Here is a 22,979-nt window from a genome sequence, read left to right as displayed (position 1 = left end):
TCTGACAATGATGTACAAGTCATCAGCTGTATGACACATTTGAACATTTCACTGTATATTGTGGTAACCATGGTTACTGTACATTGCAATTATCTAGGTTATATCTGCTATTGTATTCCTGAAATAATCACTAAAACCACTGTCGCTACTTTTACTTCTATCTTACAACTTGCCTGTAACTTTTTTGGGTCTCCCTTTGAGATGCAAGGATAGAGGAAAGATTCTCATAATTACAATTCATATTTTTCATAACCAAGAAACAGAAAGTTCACTAAAAGGAAAAAAAAAGAAAACAAAAAGTACCCCAAACATTAAGAACACACAATACCAATTTCTGCTAAAATAATAGTCATGGAAAAGATAATCTATGACAGATGATTCACTGTAGACCATTCATCACAGATCATACATTGTAGACCATTCATCACAGATCATACACTGCAGACCATTCATCACAGATCATTGATTGCAGACCATTCATCACAGATCATACATTGCAGACCATTCATCACAGATCATTGATTGTAGACCATTCATCACAGATCATTCATTGTAGACCATTCATCACAGATCATACACTGCAGACCATTCATCACAGATCATACATTGCAGACCATTCATCACAGATCATACACTGCAGACCATTCATCACAGATCATACACTGCAGATCATTAATCACAGATCATTGACTGTAGACCATTCATCACAGATCACTGATTGTAGACCATTCATCACAGATCATACACTGCAGACCATTCATCACAGATCATACACTGTAGACCATTCATCACAGATCATTGATTGTAGACCATCACAGATCATACACTGCAGACCATTCATCACATATCATACACTGCAGACCATTCATCACAGATCATACACTGCAGATCATTCATCACAGATCATTGATTGTAGACCATTCATCACAGATCATACACTGCAGACCATTCATCACAGGTCATACACTGCAGACCATTCATCACAGATCATTCATTGTAGACCATTCATCACAGATAATACACTGCAGACCATTCATCACAGATCATACACTGCAGACCATTCATCACAGATCATACCCTGCAGACCATTCATCACAGATCATCCACTGCAGATCATTCATCACAGATCATACACTGCAGACCATTCATCACAGATCATACACTGCAGACCATTCATCACAAACCATACACTGCAGACCATTCATCACAGATCATTCATTGTAGACCATTCATCACAGATCATACACTGCAGACCATTCATCACAGATCATACACTGCAGACCATTCATCACAGATCATACACTGCAGACCATTCATCACAGATCATACCCTGCAGACCATTCATCACAGATCATCCACTGCAGATCATTCATCACAGATCATACACTGCAGACCATTCATCACAGATCATTCATTGTAGACCATTCATCACAGATCATACACTGCAGACCATTCATCACAGATCATACACTGCAGACCATTCATCACAGATCATACACTGCAGACCATTCATCACAGATCATACACTGCAGACCATTCATCACAGATCATCCACTGCAGATCATTCATCACAGATCATACACTGCAGACCATTCATCACAAATCATACACTGCAGACCATTCATCACAGATCATTCATTGTAAACCATTCATCACAGATCATACACTGCAGACCATTCATCACAGGTAATTTATCTGAACTGAACTTGAACTGAACTCTATTTACACTCCGGTCGCGTTCTGCAGCATTAGAGGTACAAGTTGGCATCATAATGTACAACTTAAATACATTTATGAAACATAAGTGGTCATATATATCCATATCACTTAGTTGCAAGAATAAACTCTCTGTACATACATTTAACCAGTTAAATGAACAATGTTACTTTAACATTCTATAAGACATGGTCCAAGATAATAACCAAGGTTACTTCATCACTTACAATCTATTGAAGATCATTCATCTCAGAGCAATCATCTCACATTCATAACACCACTGTTCACAGATCATTATTTGTAGATCATTCATCACAGATTGCTGTTCACAGATCATTCTTTGCAGATCATTCATCACAGATTGCTGTTCACAGATCATTCACCACAGACTGTTCAACAGTCATCTGTCACTGATCAGTAATCACAAATCACTTCTAATATCTATCACCATATATTATCCATTAGTCCAAATCCTCTGTAACCATGGTAACATGATAATCAATTCAACAAGTCACATTAATTTGATATAAGCATGCACATGATAAAAGCAAGAAAAACACATAGAATACAATTATACATTTGAAATTAGCTCTGTAAGCTGCAAAAGGAATGGTATTTTATTGTGATGAATGACTGTGATGAAGCGGCAGATACTTACGTTGATGGTTTTGTAACATACATTCTGAGGAGGCTGATGGCCAAAGAATTGCTGCGGATAGGATGTTGTGTTAGAATATGCTGCAGTTTGTTACAGTGGAGTAGAATAACGAAACTGAGTAACTGAAAGTATTTAAATGCTGCTTAACTAATATGAAGGTTAGTTAATTAGTATAACTTAAAGTTAAACTTATGTAAATATGAAATTGAGATGAGAACAGAATTGACATAGAGACAAAATAAATTTGAATAAATTTTTGAAGTTTTTTAAAACATTGAACCAAATAAAATTAAAATCACATTTTGAAATATTAGTATACACAAACAAAAGTGCTTGTGTCAGATGATTCATTAGAGAAAAGTGCAAAAGGAACGAAGATGTTTCGACAGACGTTACCATGGTAACAACATTCTTGTTTACAAGACAAAACTGCAGCCATACTACAACGTTACTATGTCAAGGTTATGGCCTAGAGTGCAAATGTGATGGGGATGTGAAGGTCAAGGTTACATGATGCTGTGAGTGGATGTGGATGGCTAACCAATTGTTCAGTAGCAGCAGCAGCAGCAGCAGCAGCAGCAACAACAGTCTTGGAGATATTAGCAATGTTATGGCTTGAAAACAACATAGGGTTGTAGATCATAGTGAAAATAAACAAGCACACTAGAATAAAGTTCAAAACATCCTAATTATGAGAAAGTATATCATCACCACTGAGAATGGTGAATATTTTTGTAAACAAAACAATTTGTCAGCCCAAAAGGAAAGAAATTCTCTTACATCTGATATCAAAGAAATCTGTTTTTTGTTTTATTCATCTTTTGGGGTTCAATACTGTAACAGTGAAATAAAGCCTTTTTCATTCATGACACCCTCCCTCATTGTCTCCCTGAAAGATTTTACTATTTAAAATAAATAATGTTCATAACATCCTATGACAGTCATATATATTCATGACCCTATCAGCATCCCCTCCCCTCCCCATAATCTTGGACAATAACACTATTGAATCTTTTCCTCATAAAAGTTTAATTGCAACCAGAAGACACTATGATGTTTTCAATTCCAAATTTGGATACACTGCTAATTATATGCATACAAGGGAGGTGAAGGTCATATGCTGCTGTGAATTAAGTGAAGCTTACACCAACATCATGCACTGTTCCGTCCTCAAGTTCTTGTGAACTAGATAGCTGAAATGCAGGGAGACCATTCAGGGGGTGACTGCAATGGGCATGCCTTCACTATGATTGACAGCTTGACAGTTTGACACATTTCTCAAAATCAACAAGTTTAAGTTGGTTCGGTTTGTTGTTTAACACCGCATTCAGCAATATTCCAGCTATATTGAGGTAACAATTTTAAGAACATTATGACGTGCAAAAAAACCCCAATAATTTAAAACTGTCAAACTGTCAATTTTTTTCTTTAATAAAAAAAAAAAGTTTAGTGAGTGATTGATGGAAGATGGTGACATAGATCAGCTGATTGCAAGGTGAGTGAATATACACTGTGATATGAACAATATATTAGCAATGGTGACATGGTACACAATGGAAAGAATCCAGGTGAAATTGACAACACCTGTGATTGACATCAGTGATATACACAACAGTTAATATTCAAGGAAATAATCCAAATCATGGGATACAATATCAAGGAAATCAACTCCATCATGAGAAACAGTGTTCCATATTTGTCAAGGCACTGACTGGGAGACCTTTGTAAACTGATAGTTTACCTATAAATTAATTTTAGGAATAAATTTAAGACATAAATTATTTGTGCATTTGTTGTTAAATTGGTCTGTTTACAAAAACACTCATTCTCAGGAAGACTAACTGTGAGAAAAAGTGTTCCATCTTTGTCGAAGAAAAGCACAAATTTTAGCGCTGAAATTAATGTTTTTCAACACGGTACTGACTCAGTGTCAATTGTAAATAGATTATTTACTTCTTCAAACCAGATTTAAATTATCATGTTGAATTAATCTATGCAAACACTGCCTCTCAGTAAAAACACACTGTGAATGACATTTAACAAGGTAGGGTTGCGAGCACTTGCTGAAATGGTGTTAAAGAAAAACAAGACGGATGTTAAAGCTTGGACAAAACCCTTGTAATTCTAACATCACCAATACCAAACAAACATTTCTCATATAAAAGTGTTATAGTAGCAAAATGACCGAACCAATAAACTTAGCCATGGCTACCAGGTACTCCTTTTTATCTGTTACCAGGTACTACTTTTTATCTGTTACCAGGAACTACTTTTAATCCGCATATATCATTTCGCAATAGAATGTTTGCTTTCTCAGTAAACATTCAATATAAGTTTAGATTGGTTTTATTTCCTGTGTGGATGGTATTCTAGACAAACATTGTTGAATATTGTTTGACACTATATTTTGAATCTGGCAGTTCACTGAAAGAATGTATTCATACATATTTTCTAAACATTTCATCAGAGAGAAATTTTGTCGAAAACATTATTTTAAGAATGACATTATGTATCATTCTTGACACATTCATTATCTGACTGAAATAGCCAACATACAAAATTAGAAAAAATATTACAATATGGCTGCTGAATCTAGAATATATCCTCTAGTTGTGCTCCCATTCATCCACTTTGAGTAAGCATTATTTCATCAATATGACGACAAATATTTAACCAACAAGAGTACTACCATGAATATCCATATTGGAAACGTTTCATCTCATTGACAACATTTCAATAACTTTCAAGCTAGTCCCACTGAAGTTTTGGAAAACTGTTACAAATGACCTTGACCCTACCACTTGATCTAATCAAATACAGGTAACCATGGGAACATTTTAGGCACATGATTGAGGAAATATAGGAGTTTACCGGACTCTAAAAAAGAAATTAAATGAGACATGCTCTTCAAAACACAAACTGCTTCATAAATTTGTGAAGCTTAACAAAGTCATCCCTCTGATGAAGACAAAATATACCCATACAAGTAACATGAAAGAGATGGAATTGAGGTAGAATATACTTTGACAAAGAACTGGCACCTTATATTTTAAGCCTGGGAGTGAGAGTATGGTTTTAGGTCGCTCTTAGCAACATTCAGCAATTTCACAGCAGGGTACACTAGATATGGGCTTCCCACATTGTCCCCATGTGGGGAATCGAACCCGGTTCTCAAAGGCAACAGTTTAACTACAAGGCTACCTCACCACCCCTTAAACCCATGGGAAAGTCAAGATAAATCCCTAAACACATTTAACATGTGAGAAATATTTGTTACATATTGATAACTTGAACAGAAAAGCTTTTTAAAATATAAGTGGATATGAATCTTGAATAAAAAAATATGTAGAGGTTATGTGAAGATTATTACGAAGATGCACTCTGTAGTACATGTAATATTCTGAAAGATGAATGCGATGTTGTAAACATCAGCCCTTTGTATACTCAGTTCACAAAAAAAGTACTTGCAAAACATAACAGGGAAGTCATTGACTTACAAGAGCTATGTCTATCTAGCCAGAAGATGACACTTACCATATGTGTTAATATCATGCATAATATGAATCTTTATATAACATGACCTCTGGATCACATGGCCTTGAACTCAATAAACGGTATAATATCAATCTTTATACAATATGACCTCTGGGTCACATGGACTTGAACTCAATAAACGGTATAATATCAATCTTTATACAATATGACCTCTGGGTCACATGGACTTGAACTCAATAAACGGTATAATATTAATCTTTATATAATATGACCTCTGGGTCACATGGCTTTGAACTCAATAAACGGTATAATATTAATCTTGATATAATATGACCTCTGGGTCACATGGCTTTGAACTCAATAAACGGTATAATATTAATCTTTATAATATGACCCCTGGGTCACATGGCCTTTAATCTCAACAGACAGTAAAACATAAATCTGTCTATAATATGACCTCTGGGTCACATGCAGGGATGAGAATGGGTATGAGTGAAAAAATAGGAAAATGAGCTGGGGATCTTGGGGGCGATTCACAAGAATGACCCCAGCACGATCAAATCTGCAGAATTCAATGGATCCGCGGAAAATTCTCATCCCTACACATGGCCTTGAAACTAAATTAACGTCTTAAAACTAAATAAACACTTTGAAGCTAAATAAACATTTCTTTCACATTTAAGATGTTCAAGTAATGGTGGGTGTCCGAAGCTTTAACATGGTGTGATGCAGTTAGTACAATGGTGCTATATAGGGATGGATGGTAGGTGAGGGCGATATACACATGACAGTTGACGACAGTTCAGACCACTATGCACACGATTCCTGTGACTGCAAAAAGACTGATGCATCTATCGAAGACAATAGTCAAATACCTGTAACCTGCGGTTCTATGATCGTTAGTTGCGAAGAAAAAACAGAAAACCAAACATTAATAGTCCAACCACAACACGGATGCTGCTAAGATTTGTATGGATCCGAACTCAGACTTTCTACCCACTAACATTTAGAAACAAGTACAGATGAAGGACAAGGTCAGATATGTGTGTAACCATGACAACAGACACTACAACTGACTCTGACAGTGAATGCATGACAGGTGATTGATGAGGTGAAATTGACGAGTGTATGTTTCAGTTCATGTTTAGGAATTTCATTTTTTGAAGGTGTTGATGAGTAAAGTAATGTTTTCAAATGCTGAGAAAGATTTAATTTTACAATAATTTGAGCTTAAGATCAGTTATTTAATTTATTTGACCTTTAAAACTGAAATTATACTCAATAGGGCTGTTGTACAACTCATTTATATAGTATGTCAACAGGGTTATTGTAAAATTGGGAATGGTCCTTAAAGGAACTGTTGTATAACAAAACATATGCAATCACTAGTAGGGTTGCTATACCACTCATTACATCCTGTCTTTGGAGTTTTGTACAACAAATCATATCCTTTGCCCCAAAGGACTGTTGTACAACTCATTACATTGAATACCAAATGAGGCTGTTGTACACATGGTACACTTCATAATATCCTGAACCCCTCTGTTTTGTAATACAACAGATAATATTCCTGCCACAATAGGGCCGTTGTAAACCTTTTTATAGTCTATATCTCATACACCTGTTGCAACTCAGTATGTCCATCTAGATGAGGACTTTTGTACAACATATATATATTCTATACTAAACAGGGCAGTTGTACAATTCATTATATCCTACCTATGTGTACGACATGTTGTATTGTTACTTATACTACTACATCTTTGGGTCATGGTACAACATACTATACCCTCTCATAATACTGAATACCAAATGAGTCCGTTGTACACATGGCATAACTCATTATATCTAAAAACTGTCGTAATGGTGCTGGTGTAAAACTTTTGATACTCTGTGCTGTATACAACTGATGTAACTCTATACATCTATCCAGGATAGAGCTGCTGTACAACTAATCACATGTATACTAAATAGGGCAGTTGTACAACTTATTATATCCTCCACACCTTTGGGTCGTAGAAATAAATAACACCCTTTTGTAATACTGCTGTTGTACAACTCCTTATATGTGAGGTGAGGTGAAATTGTTTTTTTTTACGTCGTGCTTGAGAATTTTTCGCTCATATGACGACGTGCATGCGTGTGTATGTGTATGTTCGGTTGCTTGTACTAGCCCAGACTTAAGCTGGTTTTATAGTGCTAGCCTACTGAGATACCATGCCGCAGTGAAGCATGAATACCCCACTCAGACACATTATACTGACTCCATGCCGACCAGTCCTTGTTGTACCCATTAATGCCGAGCTCCTTATATCTTTACTGTATACACCTGTCATAATTCACTATATCTTTCAGTATAAGCCTGTTGTATGACAGATCGTATCCTACCCTAACAATCCAACAGAGATGATTTTAATGTTCAAAATGATAAAATTACACGAAACTAGCAACATTATGTAATCCAGCCAACAAAATCCTGGACCTTGCTGTCTATATTTCTGGTATATCTGAGTCACCAGGACTACACAGCGATGAAGCGATGACGATATAATGTACACGTGATATACTGACACAGACTTGACGATGCTGAGATATGCCTGGTGTACCTACCGCTTGTTTAGTGCTGCGGTCCATGCCGATGACTGACTGTATGACTGTACGCAGAATGATCTTCTCTAGGACGCTGATTTCAGCCTCATGTGTGCCCTGGGGAGGAGGACATAGCTCAGGAATCGGTCAAGAGGATCAAACTTTTTGGTTTTGTTTTGTATTTTGTTTAACCCCACATTCTGCAATACAGTCGTGCCCTGTTTATCCGAACCTCAGATATCCGGAAAACTCGCCTTCCAAACGAAAATTCCTTAAAACAAATTCACAACGTTGTAAAATTACTCACTTATCTGGAAATCCGGTTTCCGTGACGGATGGTCATTTTCACACATGAAACACTAAATTACATGCTTTTTTCTCTCGTATATCCGGATGGCTGAGCACCTGTCAGTATGTTTACACACGCATTTTACAGAGTGGCCTCTGCGTGCCCTAACATAAAAGAAGTCGGCAGTCTTTGAAGCGTGAGAGGATTAACTACCTGTAATTAGCAAGGTGACACTGAGTTAATTTTGTGTTGTGATTGGCAAGGCTAGACATCCCCGTTGTTTTGGTAGTGACTTTAATCCGGACGTTTATGTTAGGTACAAGAACAATGCAAACGCGTGGATGACATCAGAACTGTTTCGTGATTGGTTTTGCTAGCATTTGACAGACAGATGCATGTACAGGTATGTTCGCACGTGCTATTGACTTGACTACTTTATTTGACAAGATGTGATTTTATGTATGCATTGTTAATTGTTGATGTCTTATCAATAAAGATTACGTCTGAGGTCTATTATATTTGTTTCTTTGTATGTCTTTTTACATATGGTCCGGGGTTCAGATATCCGGAAATTCGTTTATCCGACAATTCCAAGAAAAACACAAGTGTCCGGATAAATGGGACACGACTGTACATTCCAGCTGTATGGCGGCGGTCTGTTCATAATCGAGTCTGGACCAGACAATCCAGTGATCAACAGCATGAACATCGATCTACGCACTTGGTATACAATGACATGTGTCAACAAAGTCAGCAAGCCGGACCACTCGATCCCGTTAGTCACCTCTTACAAAAAGCATGGGTTGCTGAAGATCAATTCTAACCCGAAACTTCAAGGGTTCAGGATGATCAGAATTTATAGTGAGTCTGCTTTTATGCCACTTTTAGCAATATTCCAGCAATATCACGGCGGGGGACACCAGAAATGGGCTTCACACATTGTACCCATGTGCGGAATCGCACCTGGGTCTTCGGCGTGATGGGCGTAGGCTTTAACAATTAATGTAACTATGTAACAAAGTTATTGATGCTGATCATGATTAATTGCCTCTTAGGAAAAGTATTGGTTGCTGAAGATCAATTCTAGCCGGAATTTGCTGATCAGATGTCAGGACTGAGGAAAAATAGCACACACAATGTTTAACTGTAAATTGTACATGGAGGAAATTACAAGATCCTGTATTCTTGAGTAGTATTCTAAATATCTGTGTGTGACTTGGAGCTGATGTGTGAAAGGTTGACGCCTGACTGACCGGTAATGGTGTCCACAAGATGTGCATGATGTCACTGAGGACGCTGACGCAGTCCTCCATCTCCTCCTTGTTCTCCATCAACAGCTGGGTGTGCTCCAGGATCGGCGCCAGCAGCACCAGGCGACAGTCTGAAGAAACATCAGCATCAGTCGTGTCAGACGCTCTGCTCAAACTCAGCATAAACAGCATCAGTCGTGTCAGACACTCTGCTCAAACTCAGCATAAACAGCATCAGTCGGTCAGACGCTCTGCTCAAACTCAGCATAAACAGCATCAGTCATGTCAGACGCTCTGCTCAAACTCAGCATAAACAGCATCAGTCATGTCAGACACTCTGCTCAAACTCAGCATAAACAGCATCAGTCGTGTCAGACACTCTGCTCAAACTCAGCATAAACAGCATCAGTCATGTCAGACGCTCTGCTCAAACTCAGCATAAACAGCATCAGTCATGTCAGACACTCTGCTCAAACTCAGCATAAACAGCATCAGTCATGTCAGACACTCTGCTCAAACTCAGCATAAACAGCCTCAGTCATGTCAGACACTCTGCTCAAACTCAGCATAAACAGCATCAGTCATGTCAGACACTGTCCAGTCATGGGCCAGTCATGTCCCCTATTTCAGTGAGACTTATCTCCACCTACCTGGAAGTTTGAAGAGTTCTGTATGGATGATGTCATCGATACATTTCATCTTCTGGCGGGTCAGACGGTCTTTGGGTACATTGTTGATGAACTGAACCAGAATGTGACTGCAATGCCAGAATTACATGATCAAATAGTGAGTGAGTGAGTGAGTGAGTGAGTGAGTGAGTGAGTGAGTGAGTGAGTGAGTGAGTGAGTGAGTGAGTGAGTGAGTGAGTGAGTGAGTGAGTGAGTGAGTGGTACCACACCAAGGTACAAACATTGTTCACACATTGTACCCCTGAGGGGATTAGAACACAGACCTTTGGGATGTAACAATGTGAACACAAGGCTACACTTCCAACCACTGTGTATATACATAGAGAATACCACACAAGGTCTCATTACATACGAATTATACGAAACGAGTGTCCTTCCTATTGTATCTGACCGAGCGAAAGTGAGGTCAGAAACCATAGGAAGGTCATGAGTTTCGTATAATTTGCATGTAATGAGACCGAGTGTGGTATTTTATTTATTACCCACGTCTTACATGGATTAAATTGACAAAATAGCGCATTTTTATTATTTTTATGGTTTCAAACCGAAACCGGTTTCATAAAGAGGTTGCAGAAGAATTTTGTTCTGTAGTTCACTTTTGCATGACGTCACACTGTATTGACATCACAACGCCTTGCTCGTCTGCCCCCTTGGTAACCGACTTCACGATGCATGTCAGCCTCCTACATTAAACTACTCCGTAGCACCCCGTTTCTTGGTTTGCAGTTGCTTCACTCGGCTAACATCACTGGTGGAAACTTAACATTTATGTATTTCGATGGATAAAATGTCTCAGTTCGACTCACAATTAAACAGTGATACGGCAACGTTCGCAGTGTTTACATTCCCACAGTTGTAGAATGAATGAATTCACATGTCAGTTATGAATGAAAAAGTAGTTCTGTCACAACGTGACCTAAATGAGAGGTCATCGGTTATCCAATCAAATCGCTAGAATCTCAGGTCAAGTCGTTACGACAGGGGTCAATGCGATACGACACTCGTGTGACGTACAAGATTAGTATGCAATTACCAATACGTTGACCACGTGGGTAATAAAGACAATGACACCACCCCGTACATGTTTAATCTAAATTTGGTGTCCCCCGCCGTGATATTGCTGGAATATTGCTAAAAGCGGCATAAAACCAAACTCAGTCAGTTAATCTAAATTACTTGGGGCTGGGGAAGATAGAGACCTGGTTAATGATCGCAGACAGGATTAATGTCTTCTGATGAACTCTGCTTCAAAATCATTGTTAAATACACATGCAATAAGACAAGAATTGTGGCCTTTACTGCTACATATTTTCTGAATGTATTCTCTTTACATCATTTCATATTCTAGCAAATGTACTCACCTCAGTTCCACTGGATCAAAGACAGTCATGATGTCTGTGATCGTTGCACTCATGTATTTCAGTGCTGCCCCCTGAAGGAGACAAATGGCGTACACATCAATGCATACCTCTCAGATCAATAAACAGTTACACAGACAGACCAGACAGATTTATAGCCCACCTGGTGAACAAACGGATGATAAGATATATATATTGTCGTGGCGCGTGGTCCTGTGCTTAAAGCTCAGGTCACAAATCGGTGAAGCTAAGCAGCGTCAAGCTCGGAGAGTCCTTGGATGGGTGACCGTGTTTGGCAGCTTGACTCCTGAGAGTTTCTAGGACTTGAGTCCTGCCCCACAACGAAGCACATGTGACACATGTGGTCTCACCTTCGGCAAGTGAGTTTGTTCAAAATTTAACCAAACCTGAAGAGGTTTTCAATTCTTTGAAGAGAGTCGTCCTTGGGGTACATATTAAGCATTTTCCGGCTGAAAAATGTCCTGTGACAGTTGTATCAATGTTTTTTGAATAAAAAGATTGAACAATAAATAAACTCTTTTATTTATTATACGGCCCCTACCTCACGGAGTTACCTCCCTTAGAGCATGCGCACCAACTGGGTAGGCTCCTAGACCCGTATCATCATTCCTTCTGCTGAATATATCAGTGAACAGAATGGAGGCGGAGGCCCTACCCCAAGGGCGACTCTCTTCAAAGAATTGAAAACCTCTTCAGGTTTGGTTAATTCTTTTCAGAGAGATCGTCCTTGGGGTACATATTATGCATAAACACAGACTCCCAAAGACCGGAGGCCAGGGAGGAGGGAATTCTGTCCAAGCACACACAAATATAGCGATCGTATCATGGAAAAAAATTGAACAGACGCCATAACACTCACCTGTCACTTGACCCAGTTTCGCTTCCGCGAGAGGCATGCTGGGAGGGGAACTGACGGAGGAATTGTACTCAAAGACGACCTCCATTTAGCATAATGAGACAACGCACATAGTGTGAATGTCAATAAAGCCCCACCCACGAAGTGTCTATTAGTGAGCACCGTAGGGGGGAATGCAATACCGCTCACAATCGACAAATAACTCCGAAGAGAATCGAAACCAGCGCGCATAGCGGGACCACCTATCCTCGTACTGAACGTTTGTCGAATCCCGCCTCGAAGCCAGAATTGTGTCTGCAACTGCTGCAGGAATTCCGCGTGCCTCGAGGTTAGACCTGACAGAGGCCAAGCCACCCACTGAATCCGTGGATTTGGGTGGGGCGCTCCGTTCTGAGTGAGAATGTCCGGTCGTAAAGGTAATAGAACAGGAGGCTGAGCCAGAAACCTGAGAATTACCGGAAACCAGCTCTGTGACGGCCAAAGCGGTGCCAGTAGCACAAGTAGCGAGCTGGCTGGGTGGACAGCTGTGAAAGGACACGGGCAATGAGTGGTAACGGCGGGGAGCCCAGAGCACTTTGCCCGTCCAATCCAGCAGGAAGGCGTCGGCAGCCAGCGCCCTGGGTCGGTATCGAGAGCAGAACCGGGTGTCTGATCGTCCCGCCCGGACGCAAACAGATCCACTTGGAGCGACCCGTACAACTGGGAGATTACTCTGAAAATCTGCCTGTCGAGCATCCACTCGTCGCGGGGCCAGGATCCGGCGAGAGCGCATCTGCTGCGACGTTCTCCAGCCCGGGAGATAAACAGGGAGTACCTGACAGTCGCACTGATCGCACCAGAGGAGAAAGTCCCGCCTCCCGGAGGGCGCTGGGGACACCGTGCCTCCCTGCTTCAGGATGTGCGATATGGCCGTCTGGTTGTCCAACTGAAGGCGGACTACCTGGCCACCGGACATGCTCTCTGAAGCTTCGAATACCAACCGCACAGCTCTCAGTTCCAACACGTTGATGTGAAGGTGGGCTTCGGCCGGACCAGAGTCCAGATGCCGACAGACTGCCCAGAACACCCCAGCCCGTGAGAGGGCGCGATCGGTCTGAACTGTGAGAGCTGGCGTCCGGATTTCCAAGGGGATCCCCTGGTGAGATTCCGACATTTGTCCACCACTGAAGGTGAGGTGTCAACCACTTTCGGGGACTGTGAGACTGCGCTCCAGATCCTCCGTGTGAGTCCACAGCCGAGCCAAAGCTTGCTGTATAGGACGCATCCTCAACCGCGCCCGCCACACTACAGAGATCGTCGCCGCCATATGGCCCAGTAGACGGAGCCAAGTCGTGCTGGTGCCTGGGGCTGGGAGAGGAATGAAGATACCATCTCCCGAACTCTGGTGATCCGGTCGGGCGACAAGGAAGCGAGATCCTTGTTTCGTTTGGAATCGCTAGCTCCAAGAAAAACCAAGTCCTGGGTGGGTACCAGGTCGGATTTCTTGAGGTTGATGATCCACCCCAGTCGAGTTAGAATGTCTATCACTGTGTGAAACTATCTTGACTCGCTGGCTGAGTTAGTGCTCCGAGCAACCAGTCGTCTAGGTAAGGGTAACAACGCCTTCCTTTTAGCGAGCGAGGAGGGTAGCTGGGACTAACATGAGCTTGTTGAACACCCTTGGGGCAGTCGATATGCGAAGGGGAGCACCCTGAACTGGTAACACATCCCGTCGTAAGAGAACCGAAGGTACTGCTTGAACGATGGATGTATTGGTACATGCAGATCACGCATCCTTTAGGTCGATTGGCGTGAGCCAATCGCCGGGCTGAACAGATGAGATCACCGGCGCCAGTGTCTCCATCTTGAAGTATGGTACTTCTAGCATGCGATTCAACCCCTTGAGGTTGAGAATCGGATGGAACCCGCCGTCTTTCTTCGGGCGAGGAAGTACGTGGAGTAAAATCCCGCCTGTTCCTCTCCCGGTGGAATGCGCCGATTAGCGGACTTGTCCAGCAGAGCCTGAACCGTCGCGCAATATGTCCGCCCTGGCTTGACATGACGGCACCGGAGTGCGACGTATGCCGGTGAAGTCGGGCGGACCTCGCTTCCACAGTGGTAAATGGCCTATGCTGACCGTGGCCAGCACCCAAGCGTTGTTGGTAGCCTTCTCCCATTCCGGCAGGAATAGAGAGAGCGGCCTCCCACTAAGGATATTGGGTAGGGCTGGTGCGTGGACCCTAGTAGCGGAGCTGACTGGGTGTGACACACGGCTTGAGCGGCAGCCTGATGGGTTAACGGGAGGTCGGGGCAGACCTCCCGCGCCCGCGAAAAGGCTGGGAGCTAGTCGAGGACTGCTCCTTGCCCCTACCCTTGGCGGACCTGTTCCTCCGCCTACCCCTACCAAGCGGCCGAAGCCAGCCGGCAGACTCAGGCGTAGAAGCTGCGCCCGGCGGAGGAAGGTGGAGCGGGGGCTGGGAGCGAGACACCGCAGGTGCTCCAACAAGGCCTTAGAATCCTTGAGGAGGTAGCTGCAGCAGCAGCCTCCCCGTATGACCTGCTGGGCCCCTGGAAGAGGGTCGCTCCCAGGCGGAAAGGGAGGGCCAGCAAGGTCTGCTGCGCCGCTGCCGTACCGAGGCGTCGACAGCCACAGCTTCGCATCCCCATGACTGCGCGCACATCACCGTCGACGCTGCAGACCGCAAAGAGTCGCCGCCAGCGAGGTGGGCCTGCACTTCCGAGCTGACGGAGCAGCACGACATCGCGGCTAAACGTCGCCAGCATGCCCTCTGCCTCCAGGGCCGACCTCTGAATAGAGGAGAGGTAGGCCTCGTGGACCACCCTGACCTGCTGCATCGCGTTCCGGTAGACCTCCTCGTAGGTCGGTATGCGTGCGCGGGGAAGCGCCAGCGAGGGCAAAAGGTGGAGTGAGGCGCCCTTGCCGAGCAGCCGGAGCTGCTCGGAGGAAGCCGAGCCTCCCCAGAGGCGGAAGTGAACACGCACTCGTCAGCGATGGGAACTACAAACAGGAGTCCTCCCCAAGCTGGTAAGCGCCGCCACACGAGATCCGGCAAGTCGAACCGGACTCGGGCACCAGACAAGAAGCGATCAACCACGCCTGAGACCAACGAAGGCAAAATGCGGAGCTGCGTCTCGCGAGGGTTGCCGAGGGGCAAAGCGCTCGCCAGGCAAGCGGAACTCAGCCGAGTCCCGCGCAACCCCACAGGCACAGCGGCTTGGGTAGGCCCTCAGCAATTCTTTGCCGGACCTCCCGCAGAGCGAAGCAAAGCGGAAGCCTCCGTCATGCTCCTCAACCTCCCAAGCTCCATTGCCTCGGCGCCCGAGCCCGAGTCAGAGGTTGGGTCTCCTCCGAAAGAGGACCCTAACCCGACCGGTGGGCTGCCCTAGCGCTAGGAAGCAGCACAGAAAGGGAAGAGCAGACAGACTGCTCCACGCCGGCGCCAGCAGGCGTGCATGGACCCGGTCGAGACGCTGGAGGCAGGCCAGGCAGAACTGGTGCCTCCGGCTCTCATGGGGCGGGGAGTGCGCAGGGACGGAACACCAGGAATACTCAGCGGTCCCTGCGCCAACTCCGGAGAGGGGACTGGGAGCACCTCCCCTCCCGGGCAGCCGAGGCGCCTGGACCCGAAGCCAGAGGCAACGGGTCAACAGGCGCCTCAAGGCTGAGGATCGAGCCGAGCCCGGCGATCCCCAGCGACTCTCCGCCCCGCCCGAGTGGAGCGAGGAACTCCTGGCGGAGACCTCCAACTGACTCCCACTCTAACCAGGGACTTCACAGAGTCCATATGCTGCTGAAACAAGGTTTCCATTATCGACATGTCAAAGCCACCAGTACTGGCGGGAGAGGGGGTTTGGCCACGGGATTTTTTTCCCTTTGACGACTTTTTAGCCTTAGACGGGGGGACCTGCGTCAGTTCCCCACCCCTCCACGATCTCCCGGTAGAAGCGTATCTGCCGCCCTCCTCTTTTGGGCCCGGGGGCAAAACCCAAGACATATTGTACATGTGTCCGCGTCATGGCCAGTCTTCTCTAGACAGGCGACGCACATGTCATGCCCGTCGGCCCGTGGAATACTCTGTCCACAGACCGAACAGGATGAAAAGGCCTGAAAGCAAACACGCAAGCATGTAGCTAACAGCGGCCAGCAGCATATAAACACGTAGAAAACATTGAAAAATACGTGAAGGTTACCACGGAAAGTAATAGTTGGTTTTAATACTCAATATTACGACCACATGGCACGCTAAACTTCCCGCCATGGCAGAGCAACATGTGCGTAAACCACGGGAAAGTTCGCGTATTAGAATTAATACAAAGTCACAATTATGAAACAACCAACTGTAAAGCTTTACTGTTCCTTTCATAAACAATTAAAGACCATACATACAGGTGGTGTTTGAGACATGTTCAATTTCTGGTTCGTCAGAAAGTTCAGCTGCGTCCGGCTCATGAAGTATTACATACGCCTGTTCATGGCAGTGACAGCAGAAGGAATGATGATACGGGTCTAGGAGCCTACCCAGTTGGTGCGCATGCGTTAAGGGAGGTAACTCCGTGAGGTAGGGGCCGTATAATAAATAAAAGAGTTTATTTATTGTTCAATCTTTTTATTCAAAAAACATTGATACAACTGTCACAGGACATTTTTCAGCCGGAAAATGCTTAATATGTACCCCAAGGACGATCTCTCTGAAAAAGAATGTCTCTGTTCACCCAGCAGGAAAATGGGTACCCGGTGGAAAAAAGTCATATGACTATAACCTTCTAGCGCCTAACAGGCAGCTTGGGTTATCTGGGGTAATAATGGCCTTGATTGTTAGCGCTATGAGCATACCTAGTGTGGAGTTTGGCGCTATATAAATGGACACATTATTATATATAATTTGTACAACACGTGACATATATGGTTGTTGTACAAGGTTGAACCCTGATTTGAATGCTTTGATAGGATAATCATGGTCATGATAATTAAGTCACATTTGTAAACCCAATCTTCTCTCCTCCTATCTATGACAGAACCATTAAACTTCCACAACCAGTAGTCTTAGGAGCATGGTGGGCGAGCTGTCTCAGGCCCCAGACTAGTGATCCAGTGAGCTTGAGGTGTCGGGATCGAGCCCACCTGTGACCGGGTGTAAAAACCTATGAGTCAACTTTGTATGTCTTTGTAACTCTTTCAGTGTTGTCACAACCCCTAGTGTACAGTACACAACCCTGTGCACTTAAAAGAACCCACGAATCTGTTGGTAAATGACCAGATGGTGGCCACATGAATATGTGCAAACACCTAGTTGCGGGTACAGCAACGTGCAGTAAAACTTAGACAAAGTACTATGCCTATGTGTCCCAGTCCACACAGCTGTGAATGGGTACCTCGTAAGGATGGGAAAGCAACATTAAGTCGGCGCGCCTAGTGGCTGCAAGAGTTGTATGATCCCCGGGGAGTTGAGATTGATAATACGATGTGCTGTTTGCGTCTGACATCCAATGATCGAGGTAAAATCAAAGCGCCTTCGCAGTTGGGCTGGATATTAGCGGTATACAAATGTCAGTATAATAATAACTATCACTGCACCCCTGAGGTCAAACATTGTCTGCAATAGCTGACACAGCTTCTGATGACGATGCCGAGTGACTGTTGAATGTTACATGTTACAAATGTTTTTCTTAAAGTCAATTACTCTGCATCCTCTTAAACTAGTTTCTTTTGATGAATACAACACGTAAATAATTGCAAGTCAACCGTGTGAGACGGGTGTGATCTTCTAGCCTCTCTGTGGTGAAAGTTACCTGTATCAGCAGTGTGTGGTCTGTGAAGTACAGCATCATCGTGTTGATGGACTGGAGCAGGTTCTTCAGTGTGATCTCGAACTGCTGCTTGCCACGCCCTTCGTTGATCCTGCAAAGATAGAAAGATGTAGCTATCTACATGAGAGTCAATGTAGGTTATCAACAGGCATCTGACATCATCACAGAGCTGACTCCATGTTTGGTCCTCAGTGAGTGAGTGAGTTAGCTTAATTTTATGCCGATTTAGCAATATTTTAGCAATATCATGGCGGGGACTCCAGAGATGGGCTTCACACATTGTACCCATGCGGGTAATCTAACCTGGGTCTTCGGCGTGATAAGCGAATGCTTTAACCACTAGGCTTCCCCCACCCCCAAACCCCTCAGATGACAACTTTTGCTCCTGATATGTGGTGACCTCATTGTTGTCTACTATAAAAAGAGGCCCTTGTAAGTGTTGGTCTGAGATAAGGTCATTTGTATGTGTAACATACTGGTACCATGTCAAACGGAAATCCGTTCCAGTCTCTACTCCTGTACATACTAAGAGCAGTTGTTATCCACACAACTCAGGTGACCCATGAAGATCCAGGTTAGAACTGATCTTTTAGCCATGCTTTTGTAAAAGGCGACTAACGAGAACATGTATGGTTTGATGACTCGGTTGATGCATGTCATCGAATCCCCACAGTGTAGATAAATGCTCATAATGCCGATCACTGGAATATCTGGTACGGATTTACAGACTAGTGTCGTATAGCTGGAAAATTGCTCAGGCAGGATAAAACAGAAATACACAGAAAAACACAACTAAGGTCTGACTACAAACCCAGACACTAGTATACTTACATTGCAAAGAGAACTCGTGACCGAATGATGAACTTGAAGATATATTCCAGGGACTTCATGGCACGGAGGAGAGAGTCATTCCTGATGGTCTTCTCATTGGCGTTGTCTACATAGTCCTTCAGTATCACCATCAGCTTACTGTGGTACAGAAGAAACAGTACAATGATCACTGGCAAATCAAGAACCAAACATATCACAAACATATCTAGTGGCTTGCATATTTATGACCCTAATTATCTCCCTTGGTAAAACTGAACTCTAATGAATTATTGTTTATAATTAATTGTGCTACTTGTATAAGGGGAATCTTGGTGTATGAGTTTCCCTGAGGTTCTGACTCCTTCAAGAGAGCTGAATCCTTTTGTTACTGCTAATTCAACAAAAACATCAACAGCAACAGCAGCAACATATTAATACTGGGTTCCATCTAGTCTGCTCACAAGTGCCCTTAAATTATTATCACCTCAATCAATGGATCAGTGTGCAATCAAATTTCATTCTCAGCTCCTTGAGAAGTATGCAACACAAGCTGCGCGTTGCTACAAGGTGAACAGTCACAGTTTGGCCCTAGAAACTCTCAGGAACCAAAGTGCCAGACAAGGTCACCCATCTAACCACTCTTCACAGCCAGCTTTACTAATTTCATCTGATTTGTGACCAATACACTGTACACATGACCACACACCACCAAATGGCTGGCCCTTCATCAGTAAAATAATGGAGAAACCTACTATTTCTTGTGAGTAAATTGATAAGGGAAAGAACAGCAAAAGTCAAACTGGACATACTTGTACGCCATGGCAAAGCTGAACGTGCTCTCAATGTAGGCGTCCAGCACAGGCCGGAACTGGGAGTACTTTCGGTCCGAGATCAGAGCAATGATGTACACCTAGGAAGAAGAGGAATTCATGCTAGATCAGTGTTATAATACACAATACAGTAGTGTTGGGAATTGGTTTAAATCGCATAATTGATGATTGGTTCATTACAACCGATCAATCATCGAAAAATAATTGGTTAGCGTCATTTATCAAATTTTCCTGGTTATGTTTGTTATAATGCACAAAAGATAAAGAAAAAAACATGTAGTTCTTTCGTTATCTTTGCAAATTGCACAAAATGCATTTGCAAATTTTACATCTTTAAAGGATGACTAGCATGTTAGGAACATGAATTTCATGGAGTCTTTAAAATAAATTCAATCATGAAATCTAACAGACAAAACCAACCTTGTGAAAAATATTGTTATTGCGAACAAGTGTTCCAAAATTGATTGTGTTTTCGATTATGAGAAAACATGATCGATTGCTTGGTCGTTTTGTCCTCGCGACCAATCTTCGATTATTTCAATTAATCGGACCACCACTACAATACAGTATACCATAATGATATCCTAATCTTTAGCTACATGATGTCCACATGCATTATTAGAGAAAAATCAACAATAGTTACCTAAAGTTTAAGGAGCAGTAAAAAGCAGCCAAAATCTTAAGCCTTTTTCACGGAAGATTAAAATACAGGCCATTTCTGGCCTGTGTGAAGCTTTTTGTAGCTACCACGTGGTGTAGGATATCTCACTGATATCAAAACTGACCACTATCAGAGTGCTGGACACAGGTACTAGATTAGACTGATAATGTATGGTGAATCTTCAGCATGTATACTGACCAGAGCATCAAAGACGAGGTTGTCGCACGATTCTGAGTTTGAGTTCTGCATCAGGATGTTGAAGAGGGAATCCAGCAAATCTTGTAAAAACTGTGAAACACAGACAGGGAGTAGTCAGTTAATACAGTCAAACCTTGCTAATCTGGACCCTGTTAATCTAGCGATATGCTGAGAATGATTACAATCACAAAAGGGACATTGCTCTTTTAAAGTGAGTTCTATGTGCTTTTACCAATATTCCAGAAAATCATGGTGAGGGACACCAGGAATGGGCTTCACACATTGTACCCATGTGGGAAAACAAACCCAGGTCTTTGGCATGACGAGCAATCACTTTAACCATTGGGCTACCCCACCATGACATTTTGGAGTATATTTATACTCCTTCTTCAAGTGGTGAATGCAATTCTCATCAGGCGTTTCTAAAACGCCATGTCCTCGGAAGTTGACATCCATACATTTCCCCCACTCTTATACCCCAAAGATGTGACTGAAAGAATCTTGCAGATGCAGATGAACACAATTCGAACCATTTGTTTCAATTGTAAGGCAAATTGTTCAATTCCTTTACCAAACCAGAGAGAAGACTAAGCCTTGTTCTCACCTTGACGATCTCCTCTCCCTCCTCCTTCATCACGTGCCACAGGTGGCGCTTCAGAGCCTCGGTGTCGTTCAGAACCTCGTGCCACTTCAGCAGCCCCAGCAGGTCAACTGTGGACAACAGCGAGGACATGGGTCAGTTGATGAAAGTCAAAGGGCACTTGTCATAAGCCTAAAGTACAATCATCTCTATATGGCGGCGGTCTGTAAATAATTGAGTCTGGACCAGACAATCCAGTGATTAACAGCATGAGCATCGATCTGCGAAATTGGAACCGATGACATGTGTCAACCAAGCCAGTGAGCCTGACCACCCGATCCCGTTAGTCGCCTCTTACAACAGGGTGGGTTACTGAAGGCTCATTCTAACCCGGACCTTCACGGGGGCATGATGATCTGACAAATCCTAGATTGAAAGTGACATTGGGACAAACTTTTACAAGCTTAATGGGTGATTCACACTGAGTATTTGATTTCAAACATTAACATTTTCCTGCATTAATGCTAAAAAAACCAAAAGTCCAGATCAATGCATATGCTGTCAATCACTGGATTGTCTGGTTCAGTGTGAATGATTTACAGTCCAGATCAATGCTAATGATGTCAATCACTGGATTGCTAGGTCCAGTGTGAATGATTTACAGTCCAGATCAATGCACATGATGTCAATCACTGGAACGTCTGGTTCAGTGTCAATAATTTAAAGTCCAGATCAATGCACATGATGTCAATCACTGGATTGTCTGGTTCAGTGTCAATAATTTAAAGTCCAGATCAATGCACATGATGTCAATCACTAGATAGCTAGGTCCAGTGTCAATGATCTACAGTCCAGATCAATGCTCATGATGTCAATCACTGGATTGTCTGGTTCAGTGTCAATGATCTACAGTCCAGATCAATGCACATGATGTCAATCACTGGATTGTCTGGTTCAGTGTCAATGATTTAAAGTCCAGATCAATGCACATTATGTCAATCACTGGATTGTCTGGTTCAGTGTCAATGATTTAAAGTCCAGATCAATGCACATGATGTCAATCACTGGATTGTCTGGTTCAGTGTCAATAATTTAAAGTCCAGATCAATGCACATGATGTCAATCACTGGATAGCTAGGTCCAGTGTCAATGATCTACAGTCCAGATCAAT

General features: G+C 43.1%; 1 protein-coding gene across 1 annotated transcript in view; it reads right to left on the bottom strand.

Annotated features, from left to right (window-relative positions):
• The window catches only part of LOC124271646 (dedicator of cytokinesis protein 1-like), a 99,112-nt gene that overhangs the window by 45,836 nt on the left and 30,297 nt on the right, over nucleotides 1–22,979 (bottom strand). The window contains 10 exon segments of the mRNA XM_046706797.1: nucleotides 3,520–3,567; nucleotides 8,480–8,575; nucleotides 10,001–10,128; nucleotides 10,648–10,754; nucleotides 12,048–12,118; nucleotides 18,712–18,820; nucleotides 19,561–19,698; nucleotides 20,349–20,449; nucleotides 21,229–21,318; nucleotides 21,833–21,939. Coding sequence (XP_046562753.1) covers nucleotides 3,520–3,567; nucleotides 8,480–8,575; nucleotides 10,001–10,128; nucleotides 10,648–10,754; nucleotides 12,048–12,118; nucleotides 18,712–18,820; nucleotides 19,561–19,698; nucleotides 20,349–20,449; nucleotides 21,229–21,318; nucleotides 21,833–21,939 — 995 coding nt within the window.

Source organism: Haliotis rubra, unplaced genomic scaffold, assembly GCF_003918875.1.
Source record: "Haliotis rubra isolate DU_JTF1 unplaced genomic scaffold, ASM391887v1 Scf162, whole genome shotgun sequence".
Lineage (NCBI taxonomy): Eukaryota > Metazoa > Mollusca > Gastropoda > Lepetellida > Haliotidae > Haliotis > Haliotis rubra.
The sequence above is the reverse complement of the archived record's forward strand: the minus strand, read 5'-3'. Positions and strand labels throughout refer to the sequence as shown.